The sequence below is a fragment of the Vipera ursinii genome (assembly GCF_947247035.1).
Source record: "Vipera ursinii genome assembly, chromosome: 2".
Lineage (NCBI taxonomy): Eukaryota > Metazoa > Chordata > Lepidosauria > Squamata > Viperidae > Vipera > Vipera ursinii.
The window spans coordinates 98,952,394-98,969,188 of record NC_139513.1 but is presented as its reverse complement, the minus strand read 5'-3'; the positions used below and the strand labels follow the sequence as shown (position 1 = coordinate 98,969,188).

General features: G+C 35.7%; 1 protein-coding gene across 1 annotated transcript in view; it reads left to right on the top strand.

Annotated features, from left to right (window-relative positions):
• Positions 1–15,239, top strand: part of FBXO38 (F-box protein 38) — a 37,331-nt gene extending 22,092 nt beyond the window's left edge. Inside the window, exons 16-22 of the mRNA XM_083355385.1 lie at positions 3,335–3,435; positions 3,751–3,853; positions 4,472–4,638; positions 6,373–6,518; positions 7,685–7,788; positions 8,378–8,491; positions 9,732–15,239. Coding sequence (XP_083211511.1) covers positions 3,335–3,435; positions 3,751–3,853; positions 4,472–4,638; positions 6,373–6,518; positions 7,685–7,788; positions 8,378–8,491; positions 9,732–9,910 — 914 coding nt within the window. The 3' untranslated portion in view covers positions 9,911–15,239. The remainder of the gene's footprint in view (positions 1–3,334; positions 3,436–3,750; positions 3,854–4,471; positions 4,639–6,372; positions 6,519–7,684; positions 7,789–8,377; positions 8,492–9,731) is intronic.
• The last annotated feature ends 1,556 nt before the right edge of the window (positions 15,240–16,795 follow it).

The following is a 16,795-nucleotide window of genomic DNA, read 5'->3' as shown; positions in this document are numbered from 1 at the left end:
ATTACATTATGTAGATGTCTTGTATGAATTGTCTTGCTTTGTCACCCTAGCTCCAAGGGAGAGTAGAATACAAAAGCAATATATTAGCAGAAATGCCTTCTTAAAATTATTAGCCCAATTCTTGTATTAACAGATCTGCATATGAATAGAAATGGAAGAATGATAGCTGCTTTGGAATGACATTTTTGAGTTGATTTCATATAGGAGTCCTATTATGGTATTGCATTGTATTTCTGTACTTGTTTTCATCGGCATACTTCTTTCAATGATATTCTCTAACCACTTTAATATGACTCCCACAGAACCTATACTGTATGTTTCCTAAGCATTTTAACAATGTTGAATACATTCCCAGTAAGGTGAACCACCCCTTTATGGATTACTGCCTTGTCGTGACGAAGGGGCTTGCATAACTCAATGAAGCTATGAGCTATGCCGTGCAGGGCCACCCAAGACGGACAGGTCGTAGCAGAGAGTTCTCACAAAATGTGATACACTGGAGAAGGAATTGGCAACCCACTCCAGTATCTTTGCCATGAAAACCCTATGGACAGTACCAAAAGGCAAAACGATATGACGCTGGAAGATGAGCCCCTCAGGTCGGAAGGCGTCCAAAATGCTACTAGGGAAGAGCAGAGGGCTAGTACTAGTAGCGCCAGAAAGAATGAAGCGACTGGGCCAAAGCCGAATGGACGCTCAGCTGTGGATGCATCTTTTGGTGAAAGGAAAGTCCGATGCTGTAAAGATTTTTTTCTCCATAGGAACCTGGAATGTAAGATCCATGAATCAAAGAAAGCTGGACGTGGTCAAACAAGAGATGACAAGACTGAACATTGACATCTTTGGAATCAGCAAACTAAAATGGACAGGAATGGGTGAATTTAATTCAGATGACCATCAGGTATACTACTGCGGGCAAGAATCCCTCAGTAGAAAGGGACTAGCCTTCATAGTCAATAAAAAAGTAGGAAAAGCAATACTGGGATACAACTCCCAAAATGACTGAATGATCTCGGTGCGAATCCAAGGCAAACCATTCAATATCACAGTAGTCCAAGTCTGTTCCCCAACTACCAGTGTTGAAGAGGATGAAATTGACCGGTTCTACAGCACCTTATAGAACTAACACCAAAAAATGATGTCCTTATCATCATGGGGGATTGGAATGCTAAAGTAGGAAGCCAAAAGATAACCAGAATAACAGGCAAGTTTGGCCTTGGAGTACAAAATGAAGCAGAGCACAGGCTGATAGAATTTTGTCAAGAGAACATGATGGGCATAGCAAACACTGTTCCAACAACCCAAGAGACGGCTCTACACATGGACATCACCAGACGGCCAACACAGAAATCAGATTGACACTGCTCTGCAGCCAAAGATGGAAAAGCTCTATATAGTCAGTAAAAACAAGACCAGGAGCTGACTGTGGCTCAGATCATGAGCTTCTTGTGGCAAAATTTAGGCTTAAACTGACAAAGTAGGGGAAAGCACTAGGCCACTCAGATATGAACTAAATCACATCCCTGATGAATACACAGTAGAGGTGACAAATAGATTTAAGGAATTAAGAACCTTGGTGGAGCAGTGGGCTAATGCCTCCTCAAGTAACACCAGCTGCCTGCAATTAGTGCAGGTTCGAGTCCCACCAGGCTCAAGGTTGACTCAGCCTTCCATCCTTTCGAGGTAGGTAAAATGAGGACCCAGATTGTTGGGGGCAATTAAGCTGACTTTGTAATAATGCCGCTGGGGGGGAAGCCGTAATAAGCAGGCATATACATAGAATGAAGGCTATTGCTAAGCACATTGATTTGTGCTTTAGATTGTAAGCCGCCCTGAGTCTTCGGAGAAGGGCGGGATATAAGTGGGATTTTAAAAAAAAAATCTGATAGACATAGTGCCTGAAGAATTATGGACGGAGGTTTGCAACATTGTACAAGAGGTAACAACTAAAACCATCCCAAAGAAAAAGAAATGCAAGAAAGCAAAATGGCTGTTTGAGGAAGCTTTGCAAATAGCTGAGGAAAGAAGGGAAGCGAAAGGCAAGGGAAAAAGAGAAAGATACACCCAATTGAATGCAGAATTCCAGAGAATAACTAGAAGAGATAAGAATGCCTTCTTAAATGAACAATGCAAAGAAATAGAAGAAAACAAAAGAATAGGGAGGACCAGAGATCTCTTCAAAAAAATTGGAGATATGAAGGGAACGTTTCGTGCAAAAATGGGCATGATAAAGGACCAAAATGGTAGGGACCTAACAGAGGTAAAAGAGATTAAGAAGAGGTGGAAAAACTACACAGAAGAACTATATAAGAATGAGCTTAACATCCCACAATTGGGTGGTCACTGACCCCAAGCCAGACATCCTGTGAAGTGAAGTGGGCCTTAGGAAAGCTGAGCAACAACAAAGTTAGTGGAGGTGACAGTATTCCAGCTGAGCTATTCAAAATCTTAAAAGATGATACAGTAAAAGTGCTACACTCAATTTGCCAGCAAATGTGGAAAACTCAACAGTGGCCACAGGATTGGAAAAGAGAGTTTACATTCCAATTCCAAAGAAAGGCAATGCCAAAGAATGTTCAAACTATTGCACCATTGCTCTCATTTCACATGTTAGTAAAGTTATGCTTAAAATCCTACAAGCTAGACTCCAGCAGTATGTGGATTGAGAACTACCAGAAGTACAGGTAAGATTTCGAAGAGGCAGAAGAACTAGAGATCAAATTGCTAACATACACTGGATCATGGAGAAAGCTAGGGAGTTCCAGAAAAATATCTACTTCTGCTTCATTGACTATGCTAAAGCCTTTGATTGTGTGGATCACAACAAATTGTGGCAAGTTCTTAAAGAGATGGGAGTACCAGACCATCTTATTTGTCTCTTGAGAAACATATATGCGGGCCAAGAAGCAACAGTGAGAACTGTACACGGAACCACTGATTGGTTCAAAATTGGGAAAGGAGTCTGGCAAGGCTGTACACTGTCACCCTGCCTATTTAACTTACATGCAGAGCACATCATGAGAAACACAGCGCTAGATGAATCAAAAGTTGGAATTAAGATTGCCGGGAAAAATATCAAGTCAGGGCTTATTTTCGGGGTAAGTCTTAATTTCGGGTAAACACGGTAGTTCTTAATATTTTTGTCACATTGACTGGCCACTGCCCACCATTCTGAAATTGATTTTGGAATCTTAATTCTGTCCAGCAATTTTTAAGAAAAACTTCAAGATACATCAATATTGTGAGTATTTTAAAAGTGTCACAACTATATTTTATTTTATTTTTTATTTTTTATTTATTATTTTATTTTATTTTATTTATTTTGCCTTATTAGAAGCAGCCAAACCAAAGTCTCGACATTCAGTGAAGAGAAAACGGACAGCTGACAAGTCCACAAGCACCAGTGATCCTGTGATTGAGGATGACCACATCCAGGTGAGTATTTTGAATCAGAATTATGGACAATCAGTCACATTCAAGATGATTGAAAATTGTCTTTTGTAAAGATATTTTCTTGCTAAGTTGTTTGCATACAATTTACATTTCAGTATCAGCCAGAATAGCCAGTGTTTTCCAGTTAAGAACATTGCAGATGCCAGGAGAGAAGGAAAAATATTTTCTAAGAAAAGAGAATTTCAGTGCTGCCCATATTTTCTCACCCAAATTAGGTGTCCTGACAATAATTTGATTAGTTAATTGGTTTGGCATGATCCATGTAGTAATTTTTAACTCTCTAAATAAATTCTCTAGGTTTTGACACTAAAATCAAAAAACCTTGTTGGAATCACATTGACTAACTGTGGCATAACAGACCTGGTGCTGAAAGACTGCCCTAAAATGATGTTCATTCATGGTATGTACATTTTGTTTGTTGAAGCTTGAGAAATGTTGATGAAAATCTGGTTGAACTAATGGAATACTCTTCTTAACAAGCTGAACCATTAATCTCTTTTAAATAAATAAACTAAATATGGTTTCTCACTTCTACAAACGTGATCTATTGGAGGAAATAAGATCAGTAATAAAATATAGAATCATAACGTTAAAAGTGGTAGTTTAGGTCATCAAATTCACTCTCCTTGGTACAGGAGCCCAGGTTAATCCAGCTGCTTGAGTAAATTCCACAAAAGGGTTTTTGCTGCTTCTCTGGTTATTTGGCTCCACCATTATGGACTAAATGCAGTTAAAATGTCACTCATTACCTCTATTCCTAGTTAAATAAATAAAGAGGCTCATGGCATGTAAAGATTTAAAACATTCACACATTTGTCTTGTCCTCAATGACTTCTAGGTCGATGACTCCAAATTTTGCCTTTTCAAAACTGTTAACATCAGGCAAATTAAGCTAAACTTTCATAAAGATGACATTGACAACCTGAGATTAGTTTCTTCATTATGCCTCCCACAGCTGTAATATTAAATGACAAACTTTTTATGTATAATTATTTACTTGGTTGTTTTTCCCTTTTAGCCACCAGGTGTCGTGTCCTTAAGCACTTAAAAGTAGAGAACGCACCCATTGTCAATCGATTTGATTATGCTCAGTGCAAGAAATTAAATATGGATCAGGTCCTAGATCAGATACTTCGGATGCCTCCAGAGAGAAATCGGATTATTTACCTTCGTCCAATGCAACAGGTATGTAGCTAGCTTTCACTTAAGCAAAAGAGTTTGTGTATTTTTCTGTACTCTGCTATTTTTATTTGTATTTTAGCATGAAGACTACTAGCACAAACTGACTTTAATGGCATATTTTAATTGGATTTTTATTCACTTTGAACTTCGTTGCACCCTTATCTCAGTACTTTTCAAACCTGGGTAAATTACCCAATTGGGTACAAGTGAGTTTTTTGCGGGTAATGACACACAAATCTATTGCTCATCACAACAGGGACATTTAAATTATGCCCTGTTTACTAAAATAGGGCATACTATAGAGAGCGTCCTCTCGTATGGTATTGTGGTTTGGTATGCTGGTCTGACAGCCGTGGACAGGAAAGTATTACAGAGGGTGGTGAGCACAGCACAAGACATTGTGGGCTGTCCCCTGACACCACTGGATGACATCGCCAGGGCTCTCTGCCTAGGAAGAGTGAGGAAAATTCTCAGGGATGACTCACACCCAGGACGGTATCTCTTTACTCTCCTACCATCAGAGAGTAGCCAGCCGCACCAACAGGCTGAAAAATAGCTTTTATCCGTGGGCTGTTAGGCTTTTAAATGGGATATAATCTCTGTGAACTTATGCAGAGTTGACTTGGGAGACCAGTGTGTGATGTAGTTGGTTCACATGGTGTGGTAGGATGGAGGGTTTGTTGTCACTGTGTGTTTGGGGGAGGGAGCATGGGGGGAGGCTCAGCTAATCTCAATGTACACATGTTGTACTTTGACAATAAAGGTTTATTATTATTATTGATTATAGATTTTTAAAAAATCTTCAAAAGCATTCTTATAATGGTAAAAATTATCTCTGGTAACTTATTGAAATAACATGGGGATGATTCAATGATATTTTTATAATACATGCAGTCCCCATGTTGCAGTCATTAATTCAGTGACTGTTCGAACTTACAACTGCTGAAGGAAGGATCTTCCGTCTGGTTCCTTGAAGTTCAGTAAGACTTTTTGATAAATGGTCTTGGAGAATGAAGGAAAAAAGGTTGGAAAGCACTATGGTGCATTCTTCATGTTCTTGGAATAAAACTGAGCATAAACATCTTACAAGCTCAGGAAAGTTTTCGGTAGTCTTATGTTCAAATAATAATAAATGAAGTGCAAAATAACAGTGTTGTTTGCACATAGAAATTATTTCCCATCCTAGTGCAATATAAATGCAATATAAAATACACACAAGCTTCCTCCAGGTTTTCCTAGGAGGGCATTACAGTGAGATTAATTTCTTTATGATTTTTTTATTCTCCGGAAATTACTTCCTGTCAGTGTTGATGGAATAGTAAACTAGTTAGTAAAGTACTAAATGTGTTTTCTGGCTTTCAGTCAATGTGATATTGACATGGCAACTCACAAAGTAGAAACCTACCCCTATGAAAGTTTACTACAAGTTCTAAAAATGTTATTAGTTACTTTACTGATACAAGATATGAATCAGTAGTGAAAAAAGACATGCAAAAATCAACTAAAACAGAATATTGGAATACAGTGAATGTATTTAATTTACCTAATAACTGAAAGAATGAAAGGGAAAAAAACTACAACTCTTTTTCTTTTAAAGCAATGACAAGTGATGTTAGAGTTTTGTTTAAAAATGGCAAAGATTCATAGTCTTAAATTCTCTAGGCCTGATGAGACTGTCTGCAGAAATGTATTTTGCTATTTTCTGTTGTTTCAAGCATGTTGTCCTCATTTTTACAGGTTGACACACTAACTCTTGAGCAAAAAATATTTAGTGGTCCTTACCCATATCATATCTGTGTCATTCATGAATTCAGTAACCCTCCAAATGTTCGCAATAAAGTCAGGATTCGCAGCTGGATGGACACAATAGCAAATATCAATCAGTAAGTCAGCTAGCCATGTGTTCTCTTATTGCCAAATGTTTGTGTTTCTGTTTGTATGTGTACACGCATATGCACTTCTGTCCCACTCAATTGTGATTCAGTTGAATGGGCCAGAAGACTTCCAGCTTTAAGATAATAGCATTGATTTTTCAATAAAACAGTTGGCCTAATTTGGCTTAGGAAGAAGAAGCCTGAAATATTAATATTAACTAATATTAAACAACTTTTGAAAGATTCTGATGTTTCGGAGTTTTAAGAAGAATAGTACTGGTAGTAGTAATTATTGTTTAAACTTGTATAATGCTGCCCAACTTGCAGTGGCTTTGAGCACCTTACAACAATCAAAGAAATTATAATCAAATCAATAAAATATAAAAGTTAAATATGAAACATGGCATGCATGATGAAATGAAGGATCTCTTCCTGGCCAAAGGCCTGGGTGAAGAGTCAGTACATTCATTCATTCATACAGACATGTATAGTTTGTGTCTATTTGTGGATGAGTAGATATCTATATTAATAATTAGGCATCCTTCAACATTTATAATGATTTCTGTTTTCTTTCTTGGTGGCATGCTATAATTCTCTCAGACAGCAGACAGAATAGCCAATAGTCAGATTATGGGAAGTGTCCAGAATATATGGCAATATTGGTTGAACATGTCTAGGATATACAGTAGTGCTGAGGCCATTTCATAGCTTCCTTTGGATGAATCCTATTTTAATGATGTACCATTGTCTTCAGGTGTAAGGTACATTACAATTAAATTCCACCTTTAAAATTGGATTTAAATATCCTTTTTCCTAATTCTTTCAGCTTATATTTTACACATTGGAGTAAGGTTAAATGACATTCTAGCACAGCTATACTTCTTACTTTATTGCCTGTAACAGTAGTCCATAAATTGATTCCCTTTTATGTTCTGAAATTACCTTGAATATTTACTTAAGTAATAAGATTGGATCTAAATTGAAAAAGTAAATAGAATATATGGAACTTGAAGGCCAACAACTGCCAACCAATATGGGAGGCTGGGAATCATAAGAGTTAGATACAGCTACAGAGTGTCAGTTTGCCAACGATCTGTTTATAATTTCAATCTCTTAGGTTGCTTTTGATAAATATCCCATTTATTTTCATGTGTTTTCTTCATTTGGTCCTTCAGAGAGCTTATTAAATATGAATTCTTTCCTGAAGCCACACGAACGGAAGACGATCTAAAAAAATATACAAGATATCCCTGGGGGAGAGACATTTACACTCTAGAAGGTAAGTATTATAAAGACCTTGAAAGCAGCTATATAAATTTCTTAAGAAAAGAATCTTAAATTATAACCTGTATGTTAGACAACAAAAATTAGCTCATTCTGACTTTAGAATTATTTTTTTAAAAAGTATGAATTACATTTAAAATCTAAATTATATTTATATTTACATATACATTATATTTAAAAAATAATTTATTTTTCATGATGAAAATGTGAACATATCTGCCAGAAGAAAAAAATCAGTTGACATATGGATAATACGCATATGATATTGGAAATGTTTTGATTTCCTTTGTTCACTACAGTTCAGCAAGGCAAAATCACAGCACAGGAGAGGAGCAATTTGCTCCCAATACCAGACTTCTCTGAGTTAAAAGTGACATGTGTACCACAACCACATATAATGTAAAGGACATATAAAATATATGTAGGCCATGTTTCACCTACAAATGTGTGGTGCAACTAGTGTATCTCCTCATCTTACTGTGTATATCTTGCAAATAACTAAATATCTGTATTATTTTATGAATGCTGCTTCATCAAAGATCTAAGACAATTCAGAGACTATTTTCTGGATGTTCTAATTGTAGGTATTGTGGATGGAGCTCCCTATTCAATGATAACTGATTTTCCATGGTTGAGGTCCCTGAGGACAGCTGATCCTAATGGCTATGCAAGATATGATTTTGAAGATGATGAAAAGAGTAAGCAAACATTTAGTGCCCTGTGTTTACCAGGGAACCTAAAGCATTGTACAGTAAAGTAGTTTCATCTTAAACAAACATGTAATATATTTACAGTGTTACGGGGAATGTCTTTACCTGTGTATTTCTTACTGATGTATTTATGTAATTGTTTTAAATACTTCCATACTAGTAACACAGAGTTTGAAATGGTCACTTAGGCTATTGAGTCCCTCTGTTTCGATATCTAGATCAAAGCATCCATATCCCCAGTAGATAATTGTCTAAACTTGGCTTGATCACAGCCAGTGAAAGTTTCTCATCACTTATCTGGTCAATGGCTTCATGGTGAATTGCACTTAGGGTGTTTTGCCTGTAATTTATATCCCATTATTCTACAACCTGACTTCTGGAATATTAGAGGATATTTGCCCTTCATTATCAATCAAGGCATGCTCATTTGTGAAGCAACTGACAGGAGATGTGTCCATGTTGTAGAATGCCATACTTGCTTAGCTGTTCACTAACTGACTTTAAAGCATCAGTTAAAGTAAATTTTGGAATAGCATTTCCAGTCTGCTGATAATAGTTATGTGCCTTGCCCTGCTTGGCTGTGGGGGTATCAGTTGACCTTCCTAAAGAAGTCATATCTGGCTGCAGCAAACTATGGCTTTAGATGGATTTGAGCAATTAGCTGGTGCAATGTGAAATCCAGAATATGAAGATTGTTAGTTTTAGATAAAGAACATAGCTTAGATTTGGTTTTGAATTCCACATAATACCCTAGTTCTTCTTCTTGTTGTTTTTTAACCAGTTATGGTATTTACCAGTTATGGTATTTTTAAGTTTTTTAATCTGTAGCAATATGTCAATTGTGGATTTTTTCCCCCATGGTTAATTGAGAAAGGTACTTAGAACACTAAAGTGTAGGAAGGCATTCTAGATGGTGTTTGTATCTTTTCAAATTTTATAGAGGTTTATATGGCATATTGGATTCAAATGCCATTGAAGTTCAAGCAAGAAAGGAAGATCTAATCAAGCTGGGCTTTAAAAGAACATTTATATAATCTCATAATTGCACCAGCTGCTTCAAATCATGATGTTATTAATTTTTCAGTGGCGTAGCCATTTTTCTTACGGTAGATTGCTAAATATGAATGTTTATGTCCGAGATAGCATTTATTCTGGATTTGTTTTAAATTGTCATTCCAGTGACAATTGCATTTGTTTCCATTCTCTTTTTCTTTGCCTCTAAAATTAGCTACTATTTATGCTCCCCGGAGAAAAGGACAACTGTCAGCAGATATCTGCATGGAAACCATAGGTGAAGAGATCTCTGAACTCCGTCAGATGAAGAAAGGGGTATTCCAGAGGGTGGTTGCTATCTTCATCCATTACTGTGATGTTAATGGGGAGCCAGTAGAAGACGATTACATCTGAATGCATCCAGCTGGAAGCTCTCTCAGGCCTTCCTGTGTTTTGACTGGCATTGCCAGCACAGAGACCAGATGGATTTCACCCACGGCTGTAGTGCACTGAGAAGTCTTCGCATTTGTCTGCTTCACAATTATTACCCCAGCATCTGTTGGACCGCTGTGTAGTAAATGTATCAGAAGTTGCAGTGAATGCTGAGGACCCTACATAAAAACCCTCATGAAGTTGACTTTATTTCATATGTTTATATTACGAGATTTAATTAAAATTTTATTTTAATGAAGGCGATTAATTACGGCAAGGCAAAAAAGTGGAATTTCTTAGCTCATATAATTCATAGCAGTATTTTTGTTGGTTTGCCAGAAGTAAAACCCTCCATATGTTGTGTTCAGAAGCCACAGGAGTCTTTTAATCTGTGCCTTCCCCTCCCCTCCTTACACACTTAAGAGTCGATTCTGAGTAAATCTGTTGAACAGCCTTTGAGTCTTGTGCGTTTTTCAAGGGGAAGTGAAGTTGGAAGACCTAAACCAGTGACAAATGGCGGAAGAGGAAAGAGCAGCCATGCAAGCGATTAGCAGAAAACTATCCCCCCCCCCCCCAAAAAAAAACAAATTAAAACCAGTCTGAGTGTTCAAATGAAAGCACTAGTGGACTAGACGGTTCAAGGTAAATAAAAAGCAATAAATGAATAAATGAATTTCCTCTGTTGCAGTTTTCTTCTTCAGTACGTATAACTTTTAGGAAAGGTGCAACTACGTTCTTTTTTTTAACTAGTCCACTAGTTTTCTATGTGTGGCTGCTCATGTTACTTTTGCCTGAATTCTGTAATGCTACTTTTTACATCTGTTTGATTGGATTTACCCAAAACACATTTCATGGGTCCACTTGGAACGATAATTCTGCACAGCTTTTTCAACATCTTCTGACGGGGACTGAAAAGTCTCAAAAATAATATCTGTGTAATAGCTTGTATGCTTATAACTGGTATCATAGAAGTGAGCTAAACCAAATAAGATTGCCAATAGTTATTGTCCTGTCAGAATACTTAATTCATCTGAAGTTTATAGTAATTTACTATATAATAAGTAGGTTAACATTTTGTTCCTATTATGTTGATGATGTGACATTTATTTCTATTATAAGAACAGTCAAAAGAGAAGAATTGCATTTCAGTTCCATTGTTTATTTGCTGTGTTGTGAACAGGGTGTTGTGAACCCTGAAAATGACAACATATTTCTTTCTTCTCTGGAAAGCCTTGAGATAGCTAAATTAGTTGCATAATTAGGCATTTCAAAAACAAGATTACCAGTTCTCTTAAGTAAATATTGACACTAAACATTACATAATCAAGGTTCAAATAAAACACCATTGCTTAATAGCAGTTAAATATGAATAGGTTTCCTGCTCAGCAAGTGGAAATGTATGGTGATTGGTGTCCAATCGTGTTTTTCTATTATGTATGTCTCTAGAGAGCTTATCTCTCTGCTTTTTCATGCTGGTCTGAAGCAATAATTATACTTTTTGCATTCATTAGTGACACTGAGAAGAGGGGTGTGTGAAAGGCAAGAACAAAAAGCATAATCAAGGATTTATGTTCTATATTAGTACAGAACTAAGCTCTGTGATAAAGTTGGCTTCATTTTATTTGTATTTTTTTAATTGTATAAACAATAGTAATTTGTATGTATATTTATCTGTGGTTGAGTTGCGTTTGATGTGAGTGTCAGTGTTTACACAAGAGCATATACGTATATTGATGTCATCTGAATCCCTTCTATTTTGCTTTTTATAAGAGCAATTAAAAGAATTGAACTTTAACTTTTCAATGGTAACCTTTGAAAGACTGAAGTAACCATTTCAAACCATAAAATCAACTGTATTTCCTTTGCAAGCCTCTTGGACCTAAGTTCATGGTTGATATATTTATAATCTATTATTCCATTAGCAAGTGTTCATCTCTTGTGTTGATACGTTGACTTTAGCAATAGAACAGAGGAAATGTCATCAAGCCCAGCCAACCACGGATATTTTAGTAATCATGTTTATTTTTTGAAAAGGATAATTGTCACTTCTAAAGTCTTTTGCTTATCAGAACTCCTCAACCTTCAAATGTTCAGATGTTCCTCAAAAGTTCTACTGGCACACTTTTAATGATTATTTCTTCTTCCTCTTCATCTGTATTTGTTTAAAATAAATAAGGCCAGAAGTGGAAGCAAACAGAGAAACGTTTCAGGCTATAAAGAACTTCTGGGCACCCAATAAAAATGTAGAATATTTTAAAAGAACATATAAAATTTGTTATAACCACCTTACGAAATGAACAATACTCTCAGTTGTCTAGTTCCAATTTAAGATACCAACCCTCCCCCCAAAATTGCACCACAGCAGAAAAATGGATACACATACGGGTGATAAAGCTGTCAGAGGCTCTGCAATTCCGTTCATGCTTGCATTTCGTTTCAAATATAATTTCAACCAAGGAAGGTAAGGCTGCTTGAAAAGCAGTTGTGTCTTTTTCCTGAAGCCAGCTTTTACATTGTCAAACATCCCGAGTTAATTTGGAAAAGATGGGAACATTTCTAAGAGCAAGTGATGTAGCACAATTTTATTTTAAATGCTCCACTGTTTACCAAGAAAGAGGTAATAAAAATATACAGAATCAGATAATGTGGCATTTAGAGCTCCAAATGTTTTTAAAATTGCACCTGTTAATGATTTTCAGGAAAAGATGTTAAACAACTTCCTTAGTTTATTACCAAAACTGAAAGTCTTCATAGGTTGACAGTTGTTCCTTGATTCTATACACAATCTCTCCCAGTTAAAATGTTGCTTTGCCAGCGCTCAGGCAAGGAACCTGAAGGAACAGATGGAGCAGATACAATATTAGAAAGCAAATATTTGTTTAATTCCATGTAGCCACCTGTAAGAGGATATTCGTTAAGGCAGATGACAGCCTACTCCAAATCATATCTCCCATTTCATAGACAGGAACAGGGAACAGTTGACAAAGCAGTCACAGAAGACTATTAATGCCCTAGAAGAACTTGGAGAATAGCCAACAAAATATGTCAAGATGAACTTTGCAAATGAGTTACGAAAAAAGATATTTTTTTAAAAAATGTAACTTATGAACCATTTTCATCAGTAAAGTAGAGAAAAGTCTTGAAGCAATATGAAGATCAACAGATCTTGATTTCCTGGAATACAGTTGGAGGTACTGTAAAAGCAACATCTTTGGATTTTGAGATTATTAGCAACTGATTTTGTTAAACTTTTTGAAAATTTTGCGTCCCTCAACAATTACCAAGGGAAAAAAAGATAGCTGAGAAACATTAAGGATTGTGTATGGAATGTGACATTGCTGTATTTTGATTCTGCTGTTACTGATGGTGTTTTTAGTATTGACACTTTATCTGAATACTGAAGCTCTTTATATTTGCCTCAACAGAGATACCCTTCACTTGATACTTTAATATTTTTTCAATTTTGTTAATTCAAGAAAATGAATGGGAGGATTAAATATGATCATTCTTAAGTCTGTAGAAGAGAATCTTAAGGCTTTTTCATTACAATGGTAAAAATACAGACTAAAGTTAAAGAGAAGAAACTGAAAAGGAAAGAGAACATAGGAAAAAGAAGAGAAATATATAAAGATGTGACTTCCAATCTTCATCACAGGTATAAACAAATTTAACAATTCCTTACCCCCTATAGGTTTAAATAGATCTTCCTTCATTCCATATCCCATCTTTTATCTATAAGCAAGTTCATAACACATCCACTTTTCAATCCTGGAAACAGCTATAAAGATTTGAAAAAAAACCTTTAACTTTGATCAAATAAACCAGCCTTATATTCCTTACTTCTAACAGTTTTAATCCTTCATTAGATTGAATACTGTTGTAGGATTTTATCTTGATTATTTTTCCCGCTGCACAGATTTCTTCAAGGCTTTAACAGGCGTTGGCTTTTTAATATAATTTTAATTAAAAGTTTTAGAGTATTAAAAACTCCCACTAACTAATAAAAAAGCAGAAAAGGCAAAAGTGCAAAAAGAAAGAATAAAAAAATAGAAGCTTCTGATTACCTTTGCAACAAATATAGGTACAGTTATAAAGGTATCTCGTATTATGATTATTTAAAAACTTTACTCTTTTCTATTATCCAGATTTTAGTTTTAATCATCAAAAGTACAATTCATAAATGCATTTTGTTCCATTTTATGCAAAAGGTCTATAAAGGGCTTCAATCAACCATAAATGTATATATTGGTTTTTTTTCCTCTAATCAAAGAAGTTAATTTAGCCATCTACACAAGTTACATCATCTTCACCAAAACAAGCCCCTTTTGTAGGCCTAATAAAACATTTTCCAGGCCATTGTCATGATTTACAATTTGTATTTTTCCTTTAATTTCCTCAGTTGGTTTCTTGTATATATCCAGCAAAGCATCCTTTTCGAAATCATTTTCACAGCCTTGCCATTTGTGGTTCCACATTCTGTACTTTAGCTATCTTACCTGATAAAAATTTGTTCCATAGCCATCGTTCCTTCATTAACATATTTTAGACATGACCAAGATCTTGAAGGGGCATATAAACATTTGGCTAAATGTGATGCCAGCTCTGTTGCTTTCATTCTATTTCAAATACAATAATCTTATAAACCTTGGTGAAAAAGAAAAGGTACAGTAGAAGACCTAATTGATCAATACACAGCACTAGTTCAAATAGTCCAGCAAACTAATTGGCTGCATTCTGTGGTTTGATGGCCCATTATTTTCAGAGAGAAAAATTGCATGCAAAAGTTTAAGATGCTCTAACCATATTAATATGCTCCAGTAAATCCTTTAGTGAACAAAAGCTGAAAAAGCCTCTACATGGTACAACATTATTTTTGATGTATATTTTTTTTATTCCTCTGAAATTTTTTAAAAAGTGAATTGTGTCAGATATAGAGGTTTGGACACCCTTTCAGTCAGTGCTTTATAGCACTTCCTTTGGCAGAAATAACAGCTTCAAGATGTTTTCTTTTTATTCTACGTTTTGCAGCTGTTTTCCACTCTTTCTTAAAAACTTTTTTCTCATTTCTCATGCTTGAGCTCTGCCAACTACTCAAGACTTGGGACTCTGAAAATCAATAAATGTTTCATGATGTAGATCTGAGGAAAATTCTTCAAGCCTTTGCCTATTGGGGGATTATTGTTATAGGAAATCGGAATCTCACTGTATTTGTTTGAGCATTTCATTTTCTGTCTTTTTTATTGTCTTCCTGATTACATGTAATGTAAAACTGACAGCTGGTCTTTGACCACAAATAAAATGTGTGTGTGTACTTGCCTTTGTATTATCATTTACCATATCACACTTGGCAAACATTGATTTTTTTTCTGGGGGGGAGGGATACATAAATTATAGTTTTCAACCCAAGATGAGGCTAATTTCTCGGTAGGAAAGGGCTGGGGGAGATAGTGGTATTTACACACAGGTACTCCTCTTATTTGCAACCACAATTGGGCTCAAAGTTGAAAAGTTTTATCATACATTTTATCTTTAACAATCCCCCCTAGCCCTCCCCTATCCCTCCCTCCCTCCCTCCCCCCCCACTTCCCAGAGCTAAGTACAAGGTATAAAAAATAAAAAAAAACAATCATAAACATTCATATGCTAACAACCATAAACTCTGAGATCCATCTCTCTCTAGCTCATATAGGATAATTACAAACACTATTAATATAAGATATATAAAAAAAAGAAAAGAAAAAAAAGAGGAGAAAAAAAAAAGGAAGACTTATTCAAATGCTACATGAAACTTCTTAGTCCCATATTTGTTCTGGATATAATCAATCCATTTTTTCCACTCCATAATGTAACGTTCTTGCAAGTGATCTTTCAAATAAGCCGAAATCTTTGCCATCTCTGCCAGGTCAGAAACCTTTAAAGTCCATTCTTCTATAGTCGGCAGTTCCTCCTTCTTCCAGTATTGACCTACTAAGAGTCTTGCTGCCGTAATTAAATTCAACATCAGCTTAGTGTCCACAACCGTAACGTCTGTAATTATTCCCAACAAAAAAAATTGCGGACAAAACTTTATCCTTTGCTTAAAAATCTTCTGCATATTCCACCAAATTTTTATCCAAAAAGCCTTAACCTTTTTACAAGTCCACCATATATGAAAATATGTTGCATCTTCTTCACCACACCTCCAGCATTTAGGCTGATAGTTCGGATACATACTTGCCAACTTTTTAGGATCTAAATGCCATCTGTAAAACATTTTATAAAAATTTTCTCTTAGATTTTGAGCTTGTGTAAATTTTACGTTCCTCACCCAAATCCTTTCCCATGTGTCCATTGTAATAACTTCTTGGATATTTTGGGCCCATTTAATCATACAATCCTTAACGAGTTCTGTTTTTGAGTCAATTTCTATCAAGGCAAGATATATCCGTTTAATATGTGCTGGACCCTGATTTCTGATTTGCTTTATCAGATTTTCATCAGTCATTGTAAAACCATTTTTCTGATCTTCTTTCCACCTGGCCCGTAATTGGGCTCAAAGTTTTATTCATAAGTCACGTATATGAAGTGACTCAGTTTTACAATCAATTTAAAATGGGCATAAAGCAAGTCACTGTGGATATTAAACTAAACCAGCATATCAAACAACAGTGTTTTACAGGCCATAAGGTAACCTTTCTGAGGCTGTCATAACTATTGTAGTCATGATAGAGGTAGTCCATAACCTACGACCACAATTGAGCCCAAAATTTATGTTGCTTAGTGAGACATTTGTTAAGTGAGTTTTGCCCCATTTTATGACTTTATTTTTGCCACATTTGTTAAGTGAATCACTGCAGTTGTTAAATTAGTAACACAGTTGGTCAAGTG